Consider the following 21,446-nt stretch of genomic DNA (forward strand, 5'->3'; position numbering starts at 1 on the left):
GTCGGTTAACCTAGTTATTCTATTCCTGCGAGTAGAACACATATAGGTAATACTTGAGGTTCTAATTCTACCGTTCCGTTTATCTATCCATCTACGGGTGCCACGCTATAGATAGGCGATATACGGTGCTAAGGCACCGATATAAGGTTACCTAAAAACGACTTATAAATAATAAGCCTCGGTCTAATATAATACCGTTAGGCAGGCCGAAAATACGGAAAACGTGATACTATAGAGACTTAGTAAGTCCTTCTACTATTAGGCCACTACTCGAGGGGATATAAATCGAGTACTTCGTTAGGCGGTATACTACTATAAGGATAGTATCCCTTTTACGGCCTAGGCTATAGACCGGCGGTAGCCCCGTGATAAAGTTAATAGATATCTCTATAAAGGGGTGCAGAGGCACTAAAAGACTCGTTAGTTCGCTATATAGCTTATAGTGCCGCGGCTTAGTGCGTTAATAGATAGTATAGGTGGGTATAAACTATCGGATATCCTTAGGTAAATAATCCTAAAAGTAAAAGTCCGAAATCTTCTTAATAGTCCTTATAACCCTATAATACCCCACGCTGGGTCTATTATAGAAACACTATAGAACCTTTTAACGGAGGCTAGAGTGGTCTAGTATAAAAACGCGATTCTTAAAACGAAGGATACTAACACTCCTAGACTAGTGCCCGTGCGTGGCCTTATTACCGTGGGCCTTATGCTATCTAGTGTAAAAAGGGTTATCCGCTTACGCCTCTACCACCTTTTCCAGTAAGGTAGGGGAATTAAGAGCGGGAATAATAGGGGTAGTGCGGGAACCACGCTAGTTCCCGATAATACCTAAAACAAAACGCCTCGAAAAAGGCTCCGAGATAAAGTCATCCGCTTACGTCTTAACTATCTTTTCCGGTAAGGTAGAAGGAGCGGGAATAGCGCGGGTACTATACTAGGTCCTATATAGGCCTAAGGCAGAACGCTTCGAAACAGACTCTGGAAAAAGGTTATCCGCTTATATCTTAACCACTAAGGTAGGAGTAGCGGGAAAATTATAACCGGGGCTATTACGGGAACTATCCTGGTTCCCGATATAGCCTAAAATAAGGCGCCTCGATAAGGGCTCCAAAAAGAGATTATCCGCCTATACCTCTACCTTTAGTAAAGGGGAGTTAAGAGCGGGAATAGAAACTAAGGTAGTATAGGAACCACGCTAGTTCTCGATATAGCCTATAAAACGCTTAGAAAAAGACTCTACCGCCTTAGCCCGGTTAGTAACCAGGGCACGCTTATAGGGCGCGTGCTAGGGCTTTCTTAATAGCCTATCCGCGGGGTTTAACGTCCCCGGGCGGTGCCGAATCTTAAAATTAAACAGGGCGAGCTCCTTAAGCCACCTAGCGTGCTAGCCCTTAAGCTTCGGCTTATCTAATAGGTGGCGATAGTTCAGGTAGTCCGTTAGAACGACTACAGGGCTTTAACTATAGGTAATATAGTAATACTATATACGGAAAGACTCGATAATAGCTATAAGCTTAGAATCGGGCGTGCTATAATTAAGCTTAGCCCCACGTAGCTTACGGGATATAAACGCTATAGGGCGCTATAAGCTATCCTCGATTTAGCTAATAATATCGCCTAGGGTAAAGACAGAAGTATTTAGCTTAATACGTATCGGCAGAGTAGAGTTAAAATACTATAAAACGGGCGCTTTCTAGAATAGCAGTTTTATCTTCTTAAACGCGGTCTAGGCCTACGGGGAAAGTACGAGGATCCTAATATACCCCCCCTTTAAATAATCTATAAAAGAGGTAGCGACCTTAGAATAGTTCTTAATAAAACGCCTATAAAAACCTATAAAACCCAGGAAGACCTATATCTTCTTAATACTATTAGGAAGCTCCTAGTCACGGATAGCATTAACGCGGGATAAGTCTATATATACCCTATCCGGGCTGTAGATAAACCCGAGGAACTTAATATCGCGGGTCTTAAACTCACACTTATCGGGGTTAGTATACAGGGACCACTGCCTAAGCCTAGTAAGGACCTCGCGGACGTGCACGCGGTCGGTAACTAAGTCCTTACTATAGATAAGGATATCGTCGAGGTATATAACGTAAATAGTGTCGATAAGGCCCGTTAGCACCTAGTTAATATACCGTTAGAAACTCGCGGGGGCGTTAATTAACCCGAATAGCATAATAAGATACTCGTAATAACCGTATTTCGTCCGGAATACCGTTTTCCACTTATCGCCCTCCCGAATCCGTAATCGGTAGTATACGTCCTTAAGATCTAGCTTAGTGTAGTACTACGCCGATAATAGCTGATCTAGGATTTCGTGGATAAGGGGCAGGGGGGTATAGTCCTTAATAGTCACCTTATTTAGCCCTCTATAATTAATATAGAGGCGTAGCTTACCACCTTTCTTAGGGATAAACAGGATAGGGGCGCCGGCCGGACTAGTGGATAGTCTAATCCACCCTTTTATAACGGTATCCTATAGATACTAACGTAGTACCTTAAACTCCTAGGCGGCGAGGGGGTAAATAGAACTATAGGGAGGCTTTTTACCCTCCTTAACCTTAATAGCGTAGTCCTACTATTAGTGCGTCGGTAGCCGTCCGGCGTTTTCGATGTTAAAAACGTTAGCGAAATCTTAATACTATTCCGGTAGCGTGGAGGTAGCTATTAGGTCCCCGTTTAGGCTAGGGTAGACCCCGTCTACTGGGAATTTATCCCTATATCCTACTAAAGGGTTTTTTATTAGGCCGGGGTAGCCGACGTAGCCGATATAGCCGATACGCAGAACCCGCATAGAACCTATATAGGTTAGAGTAAGGATAGACTTAGCTTATCTAACTACCCTACGTAGCTCTCTTAGGGACGTAACCACACTAAACTCCGTGTAGGATAAAGGATAAGTCTATATGCTGCACTACTAATTAATGTTAGGGTTAACGGCTATAAGCCACGGCCTCCCTAGGATAATCTTCGCGCCCGTAAGATTTATAACGTAGAACTTAGCGCGTTACACCCTCTTTTAGCCCTAGTAGTCGGTGGTGGTGATAATCCTGTGGAGTGACCTAAGGGTTTTTTTATTTATCCTTCCGTGACCCAGGACACCGGGATCGGGGACCCCTTAGGAACCTAACTGGGTCCTAGGAGGGACCGGTCTAAAACGTTAATATCGGCACCTCTATTAAGGAGAGCCGCTATCTACACCTATTCCCTACCTCGGCGAAAGGATATATATGCCTTTACCGGTGTAGTAGTAGCAGAGGGGGTTACTCGAGGCGGGTGTTATTCCTGGGGCACCTCGCCCGTGACGCGGCCGACTATAGGATAAGATATAGATACCGGCTAGGTATTCGGATTACTATTACTCGAGCGCGACCGCTCGGTATACGGGCTAGGGCACGTAGTGGCGTAGTGCCCCTTTTGGTTATAGTTATAGTAAGTGATAGAATCGAGGTACGATAATAGTCTAGGGCGTATAGGGTAACTAAGAGCGGGAGCAGGCGTAGAAGTATACGTAGGGGCAGATATAGGGGTAGACGCAGGGATACTAGTGGAACCGTAGGTGGCCGGAGCGTGGGGGTTATAACCATGGGTACGCGAGCGGAAACGACGTTGTTAGGTAGCGGACTAGAAGTCTATCCGGCTAACGGCTAACCCGTTAGTAATAGTTAAGGCCTTAGCCCTACGGTATACCGGGGCTAGATCCTAGTAGTCCTTAGGAACCCCTATAGATACTATATAGTCCCGAATAGGTGGGAGGACCCTTATTAATACTATCTAAATCCTCTACTAGTCTAGGAGCTCGCCCGGTAGTTCTAACTCTAGGGCTTCCCACCGTTATATAAATTTAGCGTAAGACTCCCCCTCTCTCTAGGAGGAGATAGACTCGCTCTGGATCTATACCGCTACCTCTTATAGACGAGTATTGTTATCGTTAACCTAATAGGATAGCCAGGCCTATAAGGCTGCCTAGCTAACCTTATTAGAGTCCCCGTCGTATTTATATCGTAGTTTAGCCTACTAACGTTCCTTAAGGTAGTGGGAGAGGCACGATATAACGAAGTAGTTCTTCGCGGTGTCCGTGGGAAAGGATTAAGAATCCAGGTTAAACCGCTAGTTAGTCTCCTAGATAAACGTGCCATACTTAGCCCAGGATACGCTATCCTATTTAGGCAGGGGGAAATTGAACTTAGCCTAGGTAGCGGATCCATGTATAGACGACGTTATGGATATATCGTGGGTATATTAGGATCCCGCCGGGGTCACGACACGATATCGGGGCTTAGCTATACGGCGGTGGGTAATATCGGCCGGGTTAGGATTAATAGCGGCGGCGGCGGTAGTAGTGGCGGCGGTAGTATCTGCCTCTAGCTTAGTAAGGTACGCGAGCTTACGCTTACGGTGGTTCTATGCCTCTATCCATTTAACGCGTTCGTCTAGTTATTCCTCCGTTAGCGTGGCTAGGTTAACGTTCGTATACGGGGGCAGGTTAGGGTTATATGCGGGTCCCGTCGTGGTTATAGAAGGGATAGGGATAGTAATAGGGGTAAAGGCAGTAACAGAGGTAGTACTAGCGATAGGAGTAGTGGTAGGTATAGGAATAGGTATAGTAGCAGGTACGGGAGCCGTGTTAGTTCCCGGCGTATCCCCGTTATATTCCTCGTTAGCGTCCTCCACGAAGGCGGTTTCGCTATCGCGGAGCTATCGCTCGAACTAGCTAGCAGCCTCGTTAAAATTGAAGGTAGGATCGTTTATTTCGTGATAGTTAAATATCTTAGTAACTCTCCTTAACGGTCTTCGCGTCCTTTAAGGGTAAAGCGATTAAAATATTAAATAGGTAGTCGTAAAGAGTGAAAAGGTAGGGTTAAATAAAGAACCAGGTATAATCACGATAGGATCATAATAGGGTCAGAACGTAGGTGTAGCTAAAGAACCAGATTAATCGCTGGCCTCCCTCTTTAAAGGGGAGGCTCCCTCGCTCCTTAAGACTACGCTCTACTCCTCGAGGACTACTTATTTGCTTTCTTAAGGGCTACCTTATTTACTTCGAGGGACTATTCTATTTACTATATAATGACTTACTTTATTTATGCCTGGAGGGGTCTTAGACTGGGCATACCTAGACCCCTATGGGTTCACACTAGGGACCCATTATGACCACTGTTACAGGCACCTGACAGGTATACGATATTAGATATACTCCGGTTAACCTACGGCTAAGCCTGCCTACCGCTTTAGCCATTATCGGTCGGTAATAAAATAAATAGATTCCTAATATCCGTAGCCCTCGATATCGTAACGTAAAACTAACCGTATATAAAGGCGTGTTACTGGAAATCCACGCCGATAGTACTAAACGACTAACCTTATAACTTATTAATCGTTATCGCGAAATAAAGCCGTACCGGGAATTAACGGCGGCGGATAATATACGGGTAGTCTTCCTTATTAGAATCTAAGTAGATACGGGGGATAAACGCTACCTCGCCGGCGTATAATCTGGAGAGGACCTTTACCTTTAGCGTATTCCATGCCATCCGTAAAATAACTATATATATACCGTTATATAAACCCTACCACGGGCTTAGGTTCCGTATAAGTATAATGGGAGCGCCGACCTTTAGCTTAAGACATGCTAGCGGGATAGAAGCGAATTATAACTATATTAAAAACTCCAAGGCTAGATCCGGCGTAATACCGTTAGTATCCTTTACCCGATTAGCGACCGAATTCTCGGCATTATAAACGCGCGATTAGCTAAGTAAGCACCCGAGTATCTAGTTATTAATCTCCGTGATAGTAGTATTACGAGTTATTAGAATAACGCGGTTAATAAAGACTATATAGTTCGACGGCGCTTAATCCAGTAAATCGGCCGGGTAAATACGCCCGTAAAAATAGACGATATTATAAAGAGTCGTGATAGCAGGGAAAAGGTTAATAGACCCGTAAAGAGTAGTATTATAGCAGAGATCCTATAACTACTAAATAAACGCCCGATTATTAGGATCGGTAGAGGCAACACGTATATTCTCCGTTAGGCTAAGGATACGGAGTTACGGCTAGATAGAGGACCGCTAGAAGCAGGTATATATAATCTACGCCCGACTACTATTCCGAATAACGGGTAGGATTTAGGTAAAATCGCCTCCGAAAATAACCGGAATACCGCTAAATAGATTATCATAGCTTAGTATATCCCGTAACGTATAATTAACGGCCTCGAAACAGAACTTATACTATATAGGGACCTTATCCTAAATAATAAAAGCAGTCTCCCGTAATAGCGTTATAAGGTCCGAATTCTTTAGCACGCTATACGTGGAGGAGTTATTAACCTATAAAGGGATCTTAAACCGCGAATAAGCCGTATAGCTACCCTTAAGAAGAACCGCCGCGATGCTAGAGGAGGTAACGTAAAGGATAATCTGCCCATGCGACCGGAAATAAGCGTAAAGACCACGATATACGAAGGTCTTACCCGTGCCGCTAGGTCCCTATAAAAAGAAATAACCGCGGCGAGACTTAATAGTAGCTATAACCTAGCTAAAAATGGTAGCCTAGCCCTAGTTAAAGCGGCGGTGAATATCTTCGTATACTATAACCTAGGCATCGCGGTCGTAAGTCTCCGTAACTAATAATATATTTCCGGTCGCACGGCGCTAATTATATAGAGGCCCCGGTAGCCCGAACTCCGTAATTATCCTACTTACCTTAAGGAGCCGTGAGTGTATAAGATAAAGACCGTAATCGATATACGGGCGTTCTAAATTGGCAGGATATCGGAAGTATTAACGCTATAATATATAAGGCAGGTTATCGTATATAGACTCTATAAACCTCCCCTAGATCGATAATAGACCGGAAATATCTCCGTGGATTAAAGTAACGATAAATAGCTCCCGTAACGTATACCCGGTCTTCTAAATAACGGCCTCCTTAAAATAGGCAACCTAGTAACGGTTATCGTGTAGAAGCCCGGCCGTAATGTAGGCCTCGCGGTAGGTATTATAGATAGTCCCCTTAACGGTATAAAGGTCCGTAAAAGAAGTCGGCCCTTAAACGGAGACTAAGAGTAACCGTAAATAGTACGCCTCTTTAGCCGTTAGGGGTATATACCGTAGACGGCTGATTTAAAATCTATACTGCCTTAGCTACTAAGTAAACTGCTACGGTTTTCACGTATAACGGCTAGGAAACTAGTGATAGAATAACTTACGGCTATCGGCGTTAACACGGTTATAGTCGAAAAAGGCTATTAGCTAAGTCTTCCGCTCCTATAATATACGCTTAATCTGGTTTACGGTCGTGTTATCGCCGAAGTAAATAGGCTGCTATCCTTTAAGGTGAACCGGAAGACGTATAACGGGCGGATACTCACGGTATACGGGGAACTCGAATAACTAAATAATCGCCTCCGCGGGACCGATATAACGGCTTTATAAATAGAGATATACCTTGTCATCGCCCTTTTTACTCGATATACGCATAGTTATGCGGTCGGTGCCCTTATAAACGTACTTATATATATACTTAATCGCCTAAAGAAAACCGTAAATATTAAGATTAGTATATATATATACGCTGTAACGGAGGCAGATATACGGGGGAGGATAACTTACCTTAATAGATCCGTAAATCTTAATATTAATATAGGCACCGTAGCGGAGGTAGAGATACGGGCTATAGGGAATAATAAAACGGTTATTAAGGGGGACCTCTCTTACGCGGCCTCTCTTTATAACGTGTAGGCTAGAGTTACGGCGCCTGTATTTAGGATAACTATCCTCCCGTATAGTCGTCTCTAGGTAGTATGGCTTAGGGAACCGCTTAAAGCACTTTATACGGTTCTTATCGCGAGGCTACGGCTATATACACGGCGTAGAAGGCTTATCGTTGCCGTAAGGACTATATATTATATTCTTGCTAATAATATTAAAAAGACGGCTAGTAGGATCCGACTCGCGGTCCGGTAGCTCCGCGAAGATAACCTTATCGATAGTTACGGAGTCTTTATATATCTTAGCCGCCCGCGGCGGAAGGAAAAGAAGGATATAACGGTGTAGAAGACCGCGCTTTTAGTATTCTATAGTCTATATAATCCCCGTAAACTCACTAAATAGACTATCGCGTAGCTACTATTCTAGGTCACGGGATTTTAACTCGAATACACGGCCGACTAAATCGGGCCGGTCACTAGTAGTCTCACCCAGCTAAAGCTCCCGTATAATCTCTAGCTAAGTAGGATTAGCCGTAAAGGTAATAAAAAAGGTCGGAGTACTAAGAGCCCATATAATTACTATAGAATCCTAATAGCACTATAAGATAAACCGCTAGCCGCTAACGTAATTAAAGGGTAAGACGATCCGTCGCCTAATATTACGGGTATCGCTATTAGCCTTATACACCTAATCCTGTACCCCGTTATATACGTTAGCCCGTAACTTATTCTAATAGCGCTAGATCTAATTAAGTTTCTTCTAATCGCAAGAAGTCTATAGGTCTACTAAAAACTACTAAAAAAGCCGGCCGTATATAAAGGGCATAAACCTCTAATTATATCGCGGATATAGTATATAACGGCAGAACTAACGGAACTTTACCTCGGTATTCTGCCTTTTACGGTTATAAATATCCTATAACTATAATTACTAGTAATATCCAGAACCGCTACGCGGATATATAAGCGGGTAAGATAGTAGCAGGTAGGCAGAATACTTATAGTCGATCCGCGTAAGGCCGCCGATACTACTATTAGACTGTCTCTCCGCGAGGATAATATCCCGATAGCAGACTTTACCCTACTTATCCGGTATAATAGCCGTAACCTCGTCTATAACGGGCAGATTCTCACGCCGTATATTAGTACCCTGCTTAATAACTAATTCTATCCTAGGGTTTAGTATAATACGGCACCACTTACGGAGGGAGTTAAAGCGTGCGCGGGCCGTTCTGTATATATAGATAAAGGGGTTATACTTATATAGGAAGTCCGAAATCTCGCCTAGGATATAACGGTTAAGCGTAGAGTCGAGGCTTTAGGCGTTCGCGAGACGGTAGTCGGCGGTAGCTTATAGATCGTAAAAGTAGAGCTAGGTAAAAGCAGGAAGGCGTCCTATAGCACTTAACGGCCCCGTGTAGTAGTAAAGGGTGCCGTGGATCTAGAAGGCTATTACGCCGCCGGCACCGGCACCTTAACGTGTTTCCGTACACTGTATAGACGTAAACGAAAAGGTATTATTATATTAACGGATTCTTTTACAGTAATCTATAGCCTAAGCGGTATCCGCGTATAGTAAATATTAGAAGAAGTCGGGTAGCGGGGAGATAATAGGAACATTAATATCGCCCTGGTTATAATAGGTGCCGAATTTCGGGTTTATAGGCGATAATTCCTAAGTAATAGAAGATAATAGCCGTTAGCTAATAACTAATAACGCGGGATATAAAACTAACCTATAACTTCTCCTTAATCTAATAGAGCGTAGTATAATATTTATACTCTACGCGTATTAAGCTAAGATTATAATAATCGACCGTAATACCCGGCTAATACTACCCTAACGGCCCGGAACGCTCTTAATATTCTTTATAGCGGTTATAGTTCGGGAGACGCTAGTTAGCCGTAATAGCCGCTCCACGATCTGCCCTGCTATCCTAGTAGTCGGTATAAGTATTATACGGAGTATTATTACGGCGCGTGGGAAAAGCGGCCGTAGTAAGGTAACGGTGGCAGGCTAAGTAATAATAACCCGGAGTAGACTATAGAGCGTTACGCTATAGGGGATAATAGCGTCGCGTACGCGGGCGAGGAGGCGTAAGGGGAGGGTGGCCTATTAGAACGGTTAGTGCTATTAGAACGGTTAGTGCTATAGGAATGGTTAGTGGAGAGTGGCCTATTAGAATAGGTGGTAGAGGAGCCGTAGAACCTGTAGGAGGTGCAGGAAGGGCTTAACGGGCGGCTTAACGGTCGACTCGACGGTCGGCTCGATTAGCTCTATAGGTAATACAGGTAGTATAAATCCTTTAACGTGCCCGCGGATAGAAGCCGAACTCGGAAAACGGCTTAATAGTATCGTAACCACGGTAGCGCTTAGGCTCGCGCTCGGTTTAACTAACTATTCCTACGCCGTTATAGCGTTACGAGCTAAAAAACGCCTAAAAAAATCGTATAGCGTAGGAAAAGGCTTTACGGGTAGTAGACCTATATATAACGGTATAGTCTAGTCGTTAAATATAGCCGTAATTTATATAGTTTTTATTACTAAAGATACGTAAAAAGGGGCTAAAATATATATAAATATATATATTACGAAAGTAGATAATTTTACGGTGGTATAGCTATATACTATGGAACGAAGTCGCCCGAAAAACACCGTAAAATCCCGAAAAACGGGCACGGGTAGTAGTACCGATACGAATAACGCAGGCTGCCAAGAGTGGTCGACAAATAAAGCGGGCCAGCTTCAGTGTAGACTTAGAAGAGCGAAAGGACAAAAGGCAGTCTCAAGCAGAGTACCGTATCCGTTTATATAAGGTAACGGGATACGGCATCTGTGTCGAACAGCTGCGTCCTTGTCGATGCTCCCTTTTACCCCAGCTCAGCTAGGTAAGAAACACTGCTGCAGCACGTAAAAGCACCCCATAGGCGGCCACCTCTGAAAGACTTGTCAAAAAAATTAAGACTCTGACACCCAATTCATGTAATCAGGACTCGGTAACGCCTCTGTGAGTACCCATCTGCGTCTAAAGAGAAGTGCAACGTCTGTCATTTCAGTTCGTTCGTCGTGGTGGCCGTCGCCGAGCTCGTCGTAATCGTAAAATCGTCATCGAGGGATAACTTTTCTCGGAGCGCCGCAGCATCTGCCCCGAGATGCGCTGCCCCGACACCATTCAATTCCGGATGTTCCGCTCGGGAAAAGGGACTCCCTTCCCGTGCAGGTCGAGGTGTCAAATCTGATGTGTCTTCGCCAGTCGATTGTTCCGTAGTCGTCCCGTCGGTCGTGTCAGGACTTGGCGAAACGTCGTAAACTTCGTCCCCTCTCTTTTCGTCATCAAACGCTCCGCTGTTCGTGATCATCGTGTCCATTTCGATCTTCTGGTGACATGCATGTTCGTCGTCGTCTTCAGTTCCTTTTTCGGGTGCCGTGTTCCCCGCTTCATCGTTATCATTTGCATGGTTCGTGTCGCCCTCGTGGATCGCCTTAGTCGAGTCGTGTTCCACAGTTCGAGGTATATTGCTCTCCGTTGCCATGTCGATCGGGTCTCTGTAATCGTCATCTAGGACCTCCGTTGGTGCATCGGGCGAAAGATCTTTTCCCTTGACAGACACGAGCGAGCCATCTACCTCTGGATCTTGCTCCGCGCATTGCGACGTTGGAAGCTTCTCAGGTCCCGGCTCGTTCTCAGGTCCCGGCTCGGAAGCGACGTTCAAGTTGACATCCGTACTATTTACCTCAGATGATGGAGCCAGATCTTTCTCGTCGTCGTCCGCCGCCGGGACCGGGTCTAGGTCTGATCCTGACACTGGGCCTGTGCTGAGCTCGATGTGACTAGGGGTCGTTCCTTCGGCTAGCGACGGAGCCGACATGGACATGTCCGTCAGTTCCATCTTCATACTTGCATCGAATGAGGTGTTCTGTGTCGTTGGCGACGTCGAAATTGTTCCTACGGTCTGGCTTGTCTGTTCAGATGAACCTTCGGGAACAGTTGGGGTGGTATCCTCGTTGCGCTCTAGCATTGAAGAGGAGGCTCTGCTTGTCGTTGGTGTCGGGCTCTTCAACCGTTCCATCTCATCGACACCGACATCGCTATAGGAAGGCGCAATGTGCTTAGCCGAAGCCCAACCAGGGAATGCGTGGCTTTCGTGAAACGGGCCAAAGTGCGGGTAGTGGCCAACTAAGGGGCTCGGAGGAGAGCGCCCCCTGGTGTAGTAGTAGGGATCGTACGAAAAGCCATCATCGGGTTGGGCTAGTTTTAGGTAAGGCCACTGGTCGTTGTACGTATTCACCGTTGTGATTCCAGGGTGGTCACCGGCCACGTAAGGGTCTAAGCAGGCTTCTCGCATCGAGGAGGAATGATTTACCGAAATGGCTGGGGCCGGTCCCCTCTTATGGTCTTCGAACCTTTCGACCCCTTCGTTCTCAGATACCGACACGTATTGGGGAAACATGGTGAGAAGAGTCGAAGCTTGCGGTCGCCCTCGTGGGTCCTGACTCAGGCACCTTTCCACTACCCGCCGATACCACTCCGGAACCAGAACGTCAGGTTCTAAGACCAGTGGTCGGCTGTGCTCTTCTGGGTTGTCTTCTTGCGTGGCCAGCGACCACAGAACCATGCCAAGCTGATAAAGGTCGGACTTCACACCGATGTACATGGACAGTCGCTGGCCGCTCTCAATCACCGCAGTGGCTTCAGGAGGTTCCCATCCCACGGGACAGCCTCGCCGGTTGATGTCTATGATTTTCGCGTCGCCCTTGTCGTCAATGACGATGTTAGAAAGTGTGAAGTCTCCCTGAACGAATCCGGACTCGTGAATGTCTGCGAGTCCTTCGACGATCTGCCTCGCCCATCGTTCCCGGATAGGCCACGGCGTCCCTAGCTCGGAGTCCTGGCGGTTGTCATAAAGGACGTCGATAAGAGCTCCCTGGTCGGCATAGCTGATCAACAGGCCCTTGATGTACTCGTCCTGGTCATCGACAACCACCCCATAGAAGCGGATGACACTTCTCGAGTATCGGAGACGGCTAAGGGCGTTGATCTCGTAGAGAAACTCGTCGACCGTCTCAGGGCCCGGGATTTCCTTCTTGACAAGCACCAGGCCACCGACGTTGACTTTGTAAACGAAGCCAGACATATGGGAATCGAAGAGTATGTCCCTTTCCCGGACTCTAAGGCAACCCAGGTGCTGCACTTGGCGGACCAGAGGGTACGGGATAATTTCCTGTTTGGTGTCAGCAGAGCGATTCGACCACGCGCAGAAGGACACAACGGAGGACAGATCACCGGGGATGGGGCCAGACGGACATTGACATCCTCAACGACGTGCACATGAAGCCGTCCGTCGGTGGTCTGCAGTTTCAGGTTCGTCACAGTGTCGTAGAACTGAATATCTTGCAAGCTTTCTCGGATGGCCTCATATATCTTCGCACTCTTCTCACGCTGGTACTTGGTTTGGTCAAGATCCATCTCGAGCGAGTTTTCGGGGGCGTGTCGGTAGTCGAGGGAAACGGTCACGCGCCGCCACAGCCCTTTGAACTTATCCCAATAGGTGACGAAGAACTTTTCCCGTTTCGATTTGTCCCGGAAGTGCATGCTGAGGTTGAGAATCCAAGTCCGCTCTAGCTCTTCGTTGATCATGGCGTCGTATGCGGAGGTCGTGTAGGAATGAGCGTCGTCGGCGTAACAGGACTCGTCTTCTGCGACCGATCTGGGATGATCGGGCGCCAACATGCCATCCAAGCTGTACTCGGGATGCCCGAAGACGGAAGCAGCCTGGGCTGATGGGGCGGACTGAATTTCATAGCTGAGAAGGCCGGGGGCACTGGCTCGTGGGAAAGCTTGGGGCTGCGAGAGGGCGCGTGAGGCTTGGGCACGACGATCCACGGACACGGCTCTCCTCTCGTCTGGAGTAAGCTCAGCCGGGGCCAAGTTTGTCCTCTGCTCTGACTGCTGCCTCTTGAAGGTCTGTACCCGAGGCAAGCCGGGGACGACCTGCCTCGAGGGCCGCCGCCTTACAGCGGTTTTCTCCCCGTCGTCCGTGCCAGACATGGTCTCTTGCTCCGGGGGGAAGTCAGTAGCAGTTGGCGGGACGCCATTCCGGTTGTCGAACGTCCGGAAGAAGTCTTTCGAGGAATGGATTGGTGAGCAAAAAGGCTCCGTTGGCGCGACGGCAGTCTGGGCCATCGGAAACGCGTCGGGGCTTCCTCGCGGGTCTCTCGTCCAATTCCCAGAGCCTGACCTCAAAGAGAGAGGAGGGTGAAAATAGTGTCTGGGAGGACTGAGGCCACAAGAGCCCGCGAGGATCCAAGCGGTGTGAGATGTGTTATGGTGGTTTTGAGTGGCGGGGCTGTGGTTGTCAATATTATGGGGCTAACTAGTCGCGGGACAGGGATCTGGTCAGGAACTCAAGGGGCAAGGGGCAACCCTTGACGAAACGAAAAAAAGCCCACCACCCAGTCAAGCACAAGCGTGGACCCGACTTCGCGTGGCTGTTGAAGGATGTCAACGCGTGTCAGGAGTGCTGAGGGAGAAGGGGTTGGACCCTTGGGAACAAGCCGATGGGTAAGGGGGAGGTGACAAAGGAATGGTCTCCTGAGTCGTGAGCGACCGCGAGCACAGAGACGTCACCCAGAGAGACGTAGGTATCCGAGGGGAGGGTTCGAAGACATCAGATGTCTCGTGAAGCGCCAATGGATAAGTGCAGTCAGAGGTCAGAGGGGGGAAGGGGGCCCAGTGAGAGGAAGCAGCAAGCGGGTAAAAGGAGAGTCGGAGAGAAGTTCGAGCAAGGGCACTGCGGCCTTATGTTGAAGAACAGGTGGGCGTGTATGTTTCTTTGAATAAAAGGGGAAGAGCGAGCTGCGAGATGCAAGGCGACTCGGAGGTGTCGTTGGCTAATTGGACCAGACGCTAGATCAAGACCAAATTTGGCGGGCTGTGTACGTTGTATGCGCGGGTTCTGGGGTTCTGGGGGTGGCTTTTTACGGGTCGGTCTCGCGTTGGCGTCAAGCGTCAAGGGTTCAGCGTGCGTGCGTACGTTGTACAGTAGGCTCTCTGTGAACGAGCATGTGAGGGCAAAGACAAAAACGTTATGTTGAAAAGACGGGACGACATAGGTCAGGCAGCAGACACAGACATGGCCGCATCTGCAGACCCAGAAGGGGTTAGTTAGGGGAATGGATTCGCTGCCACGCAAGATGAGGCTTGTTGTCTTGGACTAGCTAGTTTGGATGGGATTTGGGGCTAAAGAGCGAAGGGCCGGGATGAAGGAGGAGGCCAAGCGGCGGGAGTGGTGGACATGGGAATTCGTACCATTGAAATCGACGAGATTTCAGGCACAAAGCGACGAGGACAAGATAGTGAGTTAAGGTAGTTACCATATGCAGGAGTAAGAAGAATAAGGTGGGATTGGATACATGGATGGGAAGATGGGTGTATGGGGTGGTGGATGGAATTTACGACGGTTTGACGAGAAAGACTGGGGGGGAGGAGCCCGGAAAGACAACCCGCGTTGGCCAGAGAGAGGGGGGGCAGGAGGGGAATGTGACGGGGGCTTTTTGCGGTCTTTGGGAGGCTGGTTGGATGTGGATGGAGAGAGGCTGGAAGAGGAACGACTTGTGATATTTTCCCATGTTATGGTGCGGTGTGTGATAGATAAGGCCGTATCTGCATATGGTGAGTAAGCAGTTTGACGCTGGTGTATTGAAGGATGGGGGGTCTGTTGTTAGTATACGTATACCGTATAGATACCTTACCTAACCACAGTATCAATACAGTATAATCACCTGGATCAAGGTACTTTCTAGGAGATTATATCGGGAACCAGGAAATACCTTAAGTATCCGGCAGTATAATATATGTGCTCATCCCCTATATCCCTTTACCAGGACTCGTGTTGATTAAGATGAAGAATAGTTTACACAGAAGAAATTTATAGAAACTGTGCCGGGTTTTAAGTGTAGCATTGACCGTTGATACGTGTAAACGGCGGGTGCTACCTCATCATGGCCACGCCAGGGTAGGTGGATACGGACTGTGTACTGGTGTATCCGTACGGTATACGGAATACTCGTACTACCGGTACTATACCTTCGAACAGGCTAACGGGGGAGGCGGGTTCTAAACCTAAATAGGTAGAGAAGATATCTAAGGGATTCAATGGGGAGACCTCACGTTTCAATATCGAGACCTCACACGTGACATTCTAGTGGGGCCATGCGCCACCGCCAAGATGCATATATACCGCACCTATTTTGTATGTACACATTATGTAAATAATCGTAGGTAACATAGTAACCAACTCAATCTCAACACTCAATCCCAATACTCAAATCTTAATACTCATCTCGGAGCCGTAGGCGGTTATTTTATATAGGATATCGTGTAGGATATCATGACTTATTATTATAGTGTTTTGGGCGGTTGGATTCAGAGTTACGGTGTGGGAAGTGATACGTTAAGGTTTACGATGTCGCCTGCGATTTTCTACATAAAGTGTACATACAAAATAGGTGCGGTACATATATATCTTGGCGGCGGGTTCATAGCCCCACTAAAATGTCACGTTTGAGGTCTCGATATTGAAACGTGAGGTCTCCCCATTGAGTCCCATATCTAATTACTGTACGAAGTCCGAAGGAAACAACCAGATGCTCTCTTTCTAGCGTGATGAGTTGGCAGTTTCAAAGACCCGGTTCCTACTCTCAAGGTGCCTGATTTTCTGTCTCTCCACTGCCGGTTAAGTGAACGTCACGTTTGTCACAGCTCGCCTTATCCTCTCTTTGATCACTTCGTAATGAGTTTGGCTTACCCTACCTATAAGGCGCCCAACTGTCAGCCCGCATCCCTTCTCATGGCCTAATCATCATGACAGCCCACAGCTAAATTGTCTTGCTTCGTCATATTTGGTTTTAACAGATTCTCGTCTTTCGTCATCTTGCTCGTTTCCCTTCCGATACGTTCAGACAAGACTTGCTTACCTTAAGGTACCTTAGTTAGGCCTTGATGGTCTTGGGCACCTACGAAACTCTACAAGACCACGAGACTACGCAAGACCTTTGCGTTCTCTCTAACCTCTTTCATCCCTACCTACCTTACTCATCCAGTACCCCAATTCATCCCACCCGTCCAACTCCTTCTCCTTCTCCTTCTCCCTTTCCCCCCCTCCCCGCCTACGGATTAATCATTGGCTCCTTATAGAGGCGAAGCTCTCGGCTACGCATGGTACGACGTGATTAACTTTTACTAGGTACCTACCCGGGAAGTGGGGAATAGGACAGAGATGTACACTGTAATTCGTTTTACGCCCCGAATTCAACCCTGGCCCACATGACCACTGCCATCTTCAGTCTCCTACCCGCGCCCGCCCTGGTCGTCCTGGGTGACTGGTCAACCCCGAATCGCAGGATACCGGAAATTATTATAATGCGCGACAAATCATTTCGGGGGCGACTCGTGCCAGGTATCACTGTCCTACCCATCCCACGCTTAGAGTCCTCCCCTCCTGCGGGGTTTTTCATTCCGTTGCCGTTCGAATTTCCCGACTCCCGCTGAGCGCATGCCATCTCGACGTGGCACGACAGCAGCAGCAGATGTTGCACCAGCATGGCGTGACATCGAACCCAAGCCCTACATGCGACACATTGGACCGGCTTATCGAGACAGGAGCTTTCGGGAGGTGCCATGCGGCCTGTAACAACCAGACCGACCCTACGTCTCAAACAATGGACAGGTCGCATAATTTAAGAAAGGCCGAGGCAAACCGCCGTCAGACACCAAATCGCTTCAACACTTGCTAGTTAAAGGGCGTATCATGACGGAAGAATTGTGATTAAGGTCCCGGCCGAAAGGGGGATCGTCGGGTCGGGTTGAACTCCACTGATTGCCACGACAGGATAGGTTCCGATCTGCCCGGATCTGACATTTCATCATTCCTTCCTTGGAGGATCATTCCAATTGTCCAGCACCACTGAATTCAGTCATTTCAGGTTACTGAACCGCCCAGCTCATGCCATCGAAAAGTCAACCTACTACGGTAGTTAGGCCCTGTTATGTGTGCCATATTGTCGTCGTCACCGTTGCTTGTCGGCTCAGTCGGATCCATTCAATCGGGTTACTTACGACGGCTCAGTGAGCTTGGGCATCAACGCGGCCCAAATTGTGAGGCTGAGGTTGGTCCTTCTCCTGTGTGTGAATGTGAATGGGTGCAACAACAACAACAACAACAACAGCACGCAGGTCGACAGGCGCATCGCACGGCCCTACTTCGTACATTAGTCCCGCATGAGGAAGGAACCACATTCAATTGTTCCAATGGGGACTTTCGGGCGGTGCATCCTCATCTGATCCCTATTCCTCTCCTTAAATGGGCAACGGCAAGAGTTTCCAGTTCTTCCTTAGCCTGGGATGGCCCTTCATCCACTTCCTACCGTCAACGTCGCCTGTCCTGCGACCACGTCGCCCTTTTTCATCTACTCCTGCAGATGCACCATGCGCCTAGACGCTGGATCTGGGCCTGTTTACTGCGACATGGGACCAGTTTGAGACCCCCCGTGGGGGTGGGGCGCCTTCGCAGCTTTCGCTCCATGGTTGGGTGAGCTTTGTTTTGAGAGGCCGCGGACAGCGCGGCCTGCTTGACCAGACCAAAGTCGTTTTCGACTCCTTCTCGAGGTAAAAAGAAGTTGATCTGTCCTGGAAGCTTACAAAAGACGACTTCGCAGTGATTACCTATTATCTCCCAGTCCCACGTTGAGATCTAGGTCCTCTCCGCGGAAACTTCGCCGTCTGGGATCTTCCGTGTTGTCCCAATAAGCCTAGCTCCGAGTCGTCACATGGAACATGGATCGTCTCGTCCCGTACCTAGCGTCCGGTCTGTTGGTCGGATTTTCTCTCGATACCAATCCGTCCCAGTGATAATGCAGATCCAACCTTTCCGAAGCGCCAACACAATGTTCTTAACGGGCCACAACCATTCACTCGGCGTGAAAGGTTGCGTGGTAGGCAAGCAGAGGAGAGTGTGAGACAGGGAGAGAGACAGCTCTCACACGGGACGACCAGCTTCTCCCTACTTTTGTCAGTGGGTGCTGACTTGTATCCTCTGCAGCACCCAAACAAACACAGACGCCCGTTTCGTAGGTCGTCAACTAGACGATTAACGTAGGGCGATTTCCGGGACCGTCATTCATCCTCCTGTTACTCTCTTCCCTTTCCGTTTCAGGTTTTTTTTTTTTTTCTTTCTTCTTTTCTTCTTTTCTTCTTCTCTTGTTTTCTTCTCTCGCTACTATATCAAGCCTGTCTATGATTATTCCTCCATCTCGTGGACCACGCGGTCTAGAGGCGCTTCCTTCAGGAAGGAAAGGCTTTCTGTGATCGCTTGTCTAACTGTCGGGATGGAAGAATGGAGATAATGGTTAGTGTATGACCTCTCCCTTCCGCAGTAGTTGGCTGCGGAACACAAGTCCCTTGTAATCTGTTATGCCAAGGCGTAATGGTCCCCGTCGCCCTGGTCGGTCTGACGTGTTTAATACCTTAAGTCTCATCTCGACTCGGTCTCTATGATCTTCCCGTCACGCTTGTTCGTTATGCCTCTCATTTTAACCATATCTTTTTCTTCAATTCACCTAATTTGCCTATGACAGCGGCTCCCGCTGCAGCTCTATCTATCCATCTGCTATTATTGCCGATCTGACAGTTCTTGGACACACCCATTTCGGAGTGGAGTGCTTTGGGCTATAGTCCCACCATGAGCTCCACAGACGACGATAGCTGCATTGCTACTTACACCCCGTCCAGAACGCGGCAGCGAATCCGTAAGCCTGCACCAGTCCTCGAGGTCCCTCACATAGAGGAGAATGCGGACGAGAGGAAGAGAGTCTTAAACGTTCTGGCTCAAAGGACGTACCGTAAGTGGCCCATCCCCGGTCCCAGACTTGTAGTCTCCTAAATCCCAAGGAAGCCATCTTGGTAGTCCCTGTATTACTTCCGTACTTCCAGAAGAGAGGCAGCACCTAACATCCACCAGGTGAATGAAAGAGACAAAACCGCACTGCGGCGGTGAAACAGCAGCCACCCTCCAATGGCGGCTGTCAGACCTCCGGCAGTAATCCCGATGGGGAACCGCAAGTCGACTCCGAGAGTCCCGCTTGTTCCGTATCGGGTTCCACGCCACCCGGGTCCACCACCGTTTCCGCCCCGGTGCCGGACATGTTGGCGTTCCAGTCAACAAGCACTACGCCGAGGATCCCATTACCCTTACAAACACAGGAGGAACCCCCACTATGCGGCTTCGAACTCGGCCTCGGCCTAGGCTGGACGGAACCCACCATCACGTCTTCCCTCATCACAGGCACAGTCCCGCCATCCTCAACCAGCGAATGCGAATCGGCATGGGCCACATCAACGCCGAGTAGCCTCCACGCCACCATCGACCCGTCATACCTGGTTGACTTGACTTCTCCTCGAACAGCAGCGGCGGCGTCGGACTACCATCATCAGATTCAGGGCTCACCACCTCAACCACGTTCGAGTTCCCCGACAGCTACCACCTCCCCGTCAACGAGCTGACACCCCTCCGCGCATTCATGCGCATCGCGAGCCGGCTGGGCTGCTCGGCCGAGGTATGGAGCGCAACGGCCCGAGGCGGCGCGGGACCCGCTGGCGCTGTACAACCTGGCGTACGACATGGGGGACGCGGCGGAGGGAGTCCTCATCTGGGGGTCGGACCCTTACGATGTGGCGGGCTGGGAGGTCGGCCAGGTGTTCTTCGAGCGGTGGTGGTTTATCTTGGATAGGGGCGTCGTTGAGCAGAGTAATCGGCTGCGGGAGTTGCGGGGGGCGGCCGCCTTGCGGATGCAGATGCAGAGCTTGCCGGGCGGACCGCGGGTGGAGGCCTTGGCGTGACCGACACCGATTCTGCCCTCTCGTGCAAACGGATTGAGATGGGGTTGTGCGAGGCGACGAGACGGGAAAAGAGTGATACGGTCTATAACGCTGTTGTTATAATATCCACTTCGTAAGTTTGTTTGCAAGGGCCTTCGACGGGCGTAGTGGTTCAGACGCAAAACGCCGCCCCGAGGTAGGTCAATCTGACCTACCAGACCTACCCGTCAACCTGCCCGACTTGATAATAGTTCCACCCGAGCCACGATACCACCGCGACAGCCCGAAATTCCCCGTCTATCATGATCCATCAATGTATCCAACGTCTTCCAGCACTAAGTCTTCCTCCAAGTCTCTAGTGATACTACTTCATCTTATTTAGCGGCCGACTTCTGGTAAGTGGGAAACAGCTGACGCATAGGTATTCGGTCGGAGAAGAGTCCATCTCGATTCCTCCTCTCGTCCTGTAAAGACGACCATCCTAGGTCTTTGATCGTGGATCTCCTGGATCTATCACACAGGATCCCATTCTTCTTCTCTAGACCAAGCCATGGGCGGGAAATCACCCACAGATAGCCCTATCCCCCACAGCTCCTGTCCGACTCTTACTTCCAGCTCGACCCGAGCACGACGGACTTTGGAATCTACCGTCAGAAATTCCCGGTAATCCATAGAAATCTACCCTTCTTTCTTTCGAGAGGGAACTTCCTTGATTCGCCGGTGGGTTAAATAGCTAGAAATCAGAACCATCGTGACAACGTGGGAAAATATCAACTTCTTTGAGAGGGGTTCGCGGGCGCACCCAAAACCCCGCCCCGTGCAGGTCACGTGATGCTCTCATAGAA

At 48.7% G+C, this 21,446-nt stretch overlaps 4 protein-coding genes across 4 annotated transcripts; 3 read left to right on the top strand and 1 right to left on the bottom strand.

The window, feature by feature from the left end:
- Positions 1–11,761: 11,761 nt before the first annotated feature.
- SODALDRAFT_277605 (kinase-like protein) lies at positions 11,762–13,911 on the bottom strand (the record flags this gene model as incomplete). The annotated part of the gene is made up of 2 exons (XM_028608080.1): positions 11,762–12,949; positions 13,033–13,911. Coding segments are annotated over 2 exons (2,067 nt in total), but the record flags the coding sequence as incomplete, so codon positions are not given.
- Positions 13,912–16,692: 2,781 nt separating this feature from the next.
- On the top strand, positions 16,693–17,172 carry SODALDRAFT_333257 (hypothetical protein). Its single transcript, XM_028611922.1, has one exon. It carries the CDS (start codon positions 16,729–16,731, stop codon positions 16,921–16,923), a length of 195 nt encoding a protein of 64 aa, XP_028466445.1. The 5' UTR covers positions 16,693–16,728; the 3' UTR covers positions 16,924–17,172.
- Positions 17,053–18,397, top strand: SODALDRAFT_359744 (hypothetical protein; the record flags this gene model as incomplete). The annotated part of the gene is made up of 6 exons (XM_028614202.1): positions 17,053–17,111; positions 17,186–17,437; positions 17,688–17,744; positions 17,859–17,991; positions 18,104–18,166; positions 18,224–18,397. 6 exons carry the CDS (start codon positions 17,053–17,055, stop codon positions 18,395–18,397), a joined length of 738 nt encoding a protein of 245 aa, XP_028466446.1.
- Positions 18,398–19,465: 1,068 nt separating this feature from the next.
- Positions 19,466–21,433, top strand: SODALDRAFT_324078 (hypothetical protein; the record flags this gene model as incomplete). The annotated part of the gene is made up of 6 exons (XM_028609853.1): positions 19,466–19,625; positions 20,348–20,530; positions 20,578–20,734; positions 20,984–20,996; positions 21,193–21,264; positions 21,335–21,433. 6 exons carry the CDS (start codon positions 19,466–19,468, stop codon positions 21,431–21,433), a joined length of 684 nt encoding a protein of 227 aa, XP_028466447.1.
- Positions 21,434–21,446: the final 13 nt, after the last annotated feature.

Source organism: Sodiomyces alkalinus (assembly GCF_003711515.1).
Source record: "Sodiomyces alkalinus F11 unplaced genomic scaffold SODALscaffold_5, whole genome shotgun sequence".
Classification (NCBI taxonomy): Eukaryota; Fungi; Ascomycota; class Sordariomycetes; order Glomerellales; family Plectosphaerellaceae; genus Sodiomyces; species Sodiomyces alkalinus.

What these genes read in the sequence shown, in the direction of transcription:
- SODALDRAFT_333257 (XM_028611922.1), top strand. Translation starts at nt 16,729, where the DNA reads ATGGTCTTGGGCACCTACGAAACTCTACAAGACCACGAGACTACGCAA.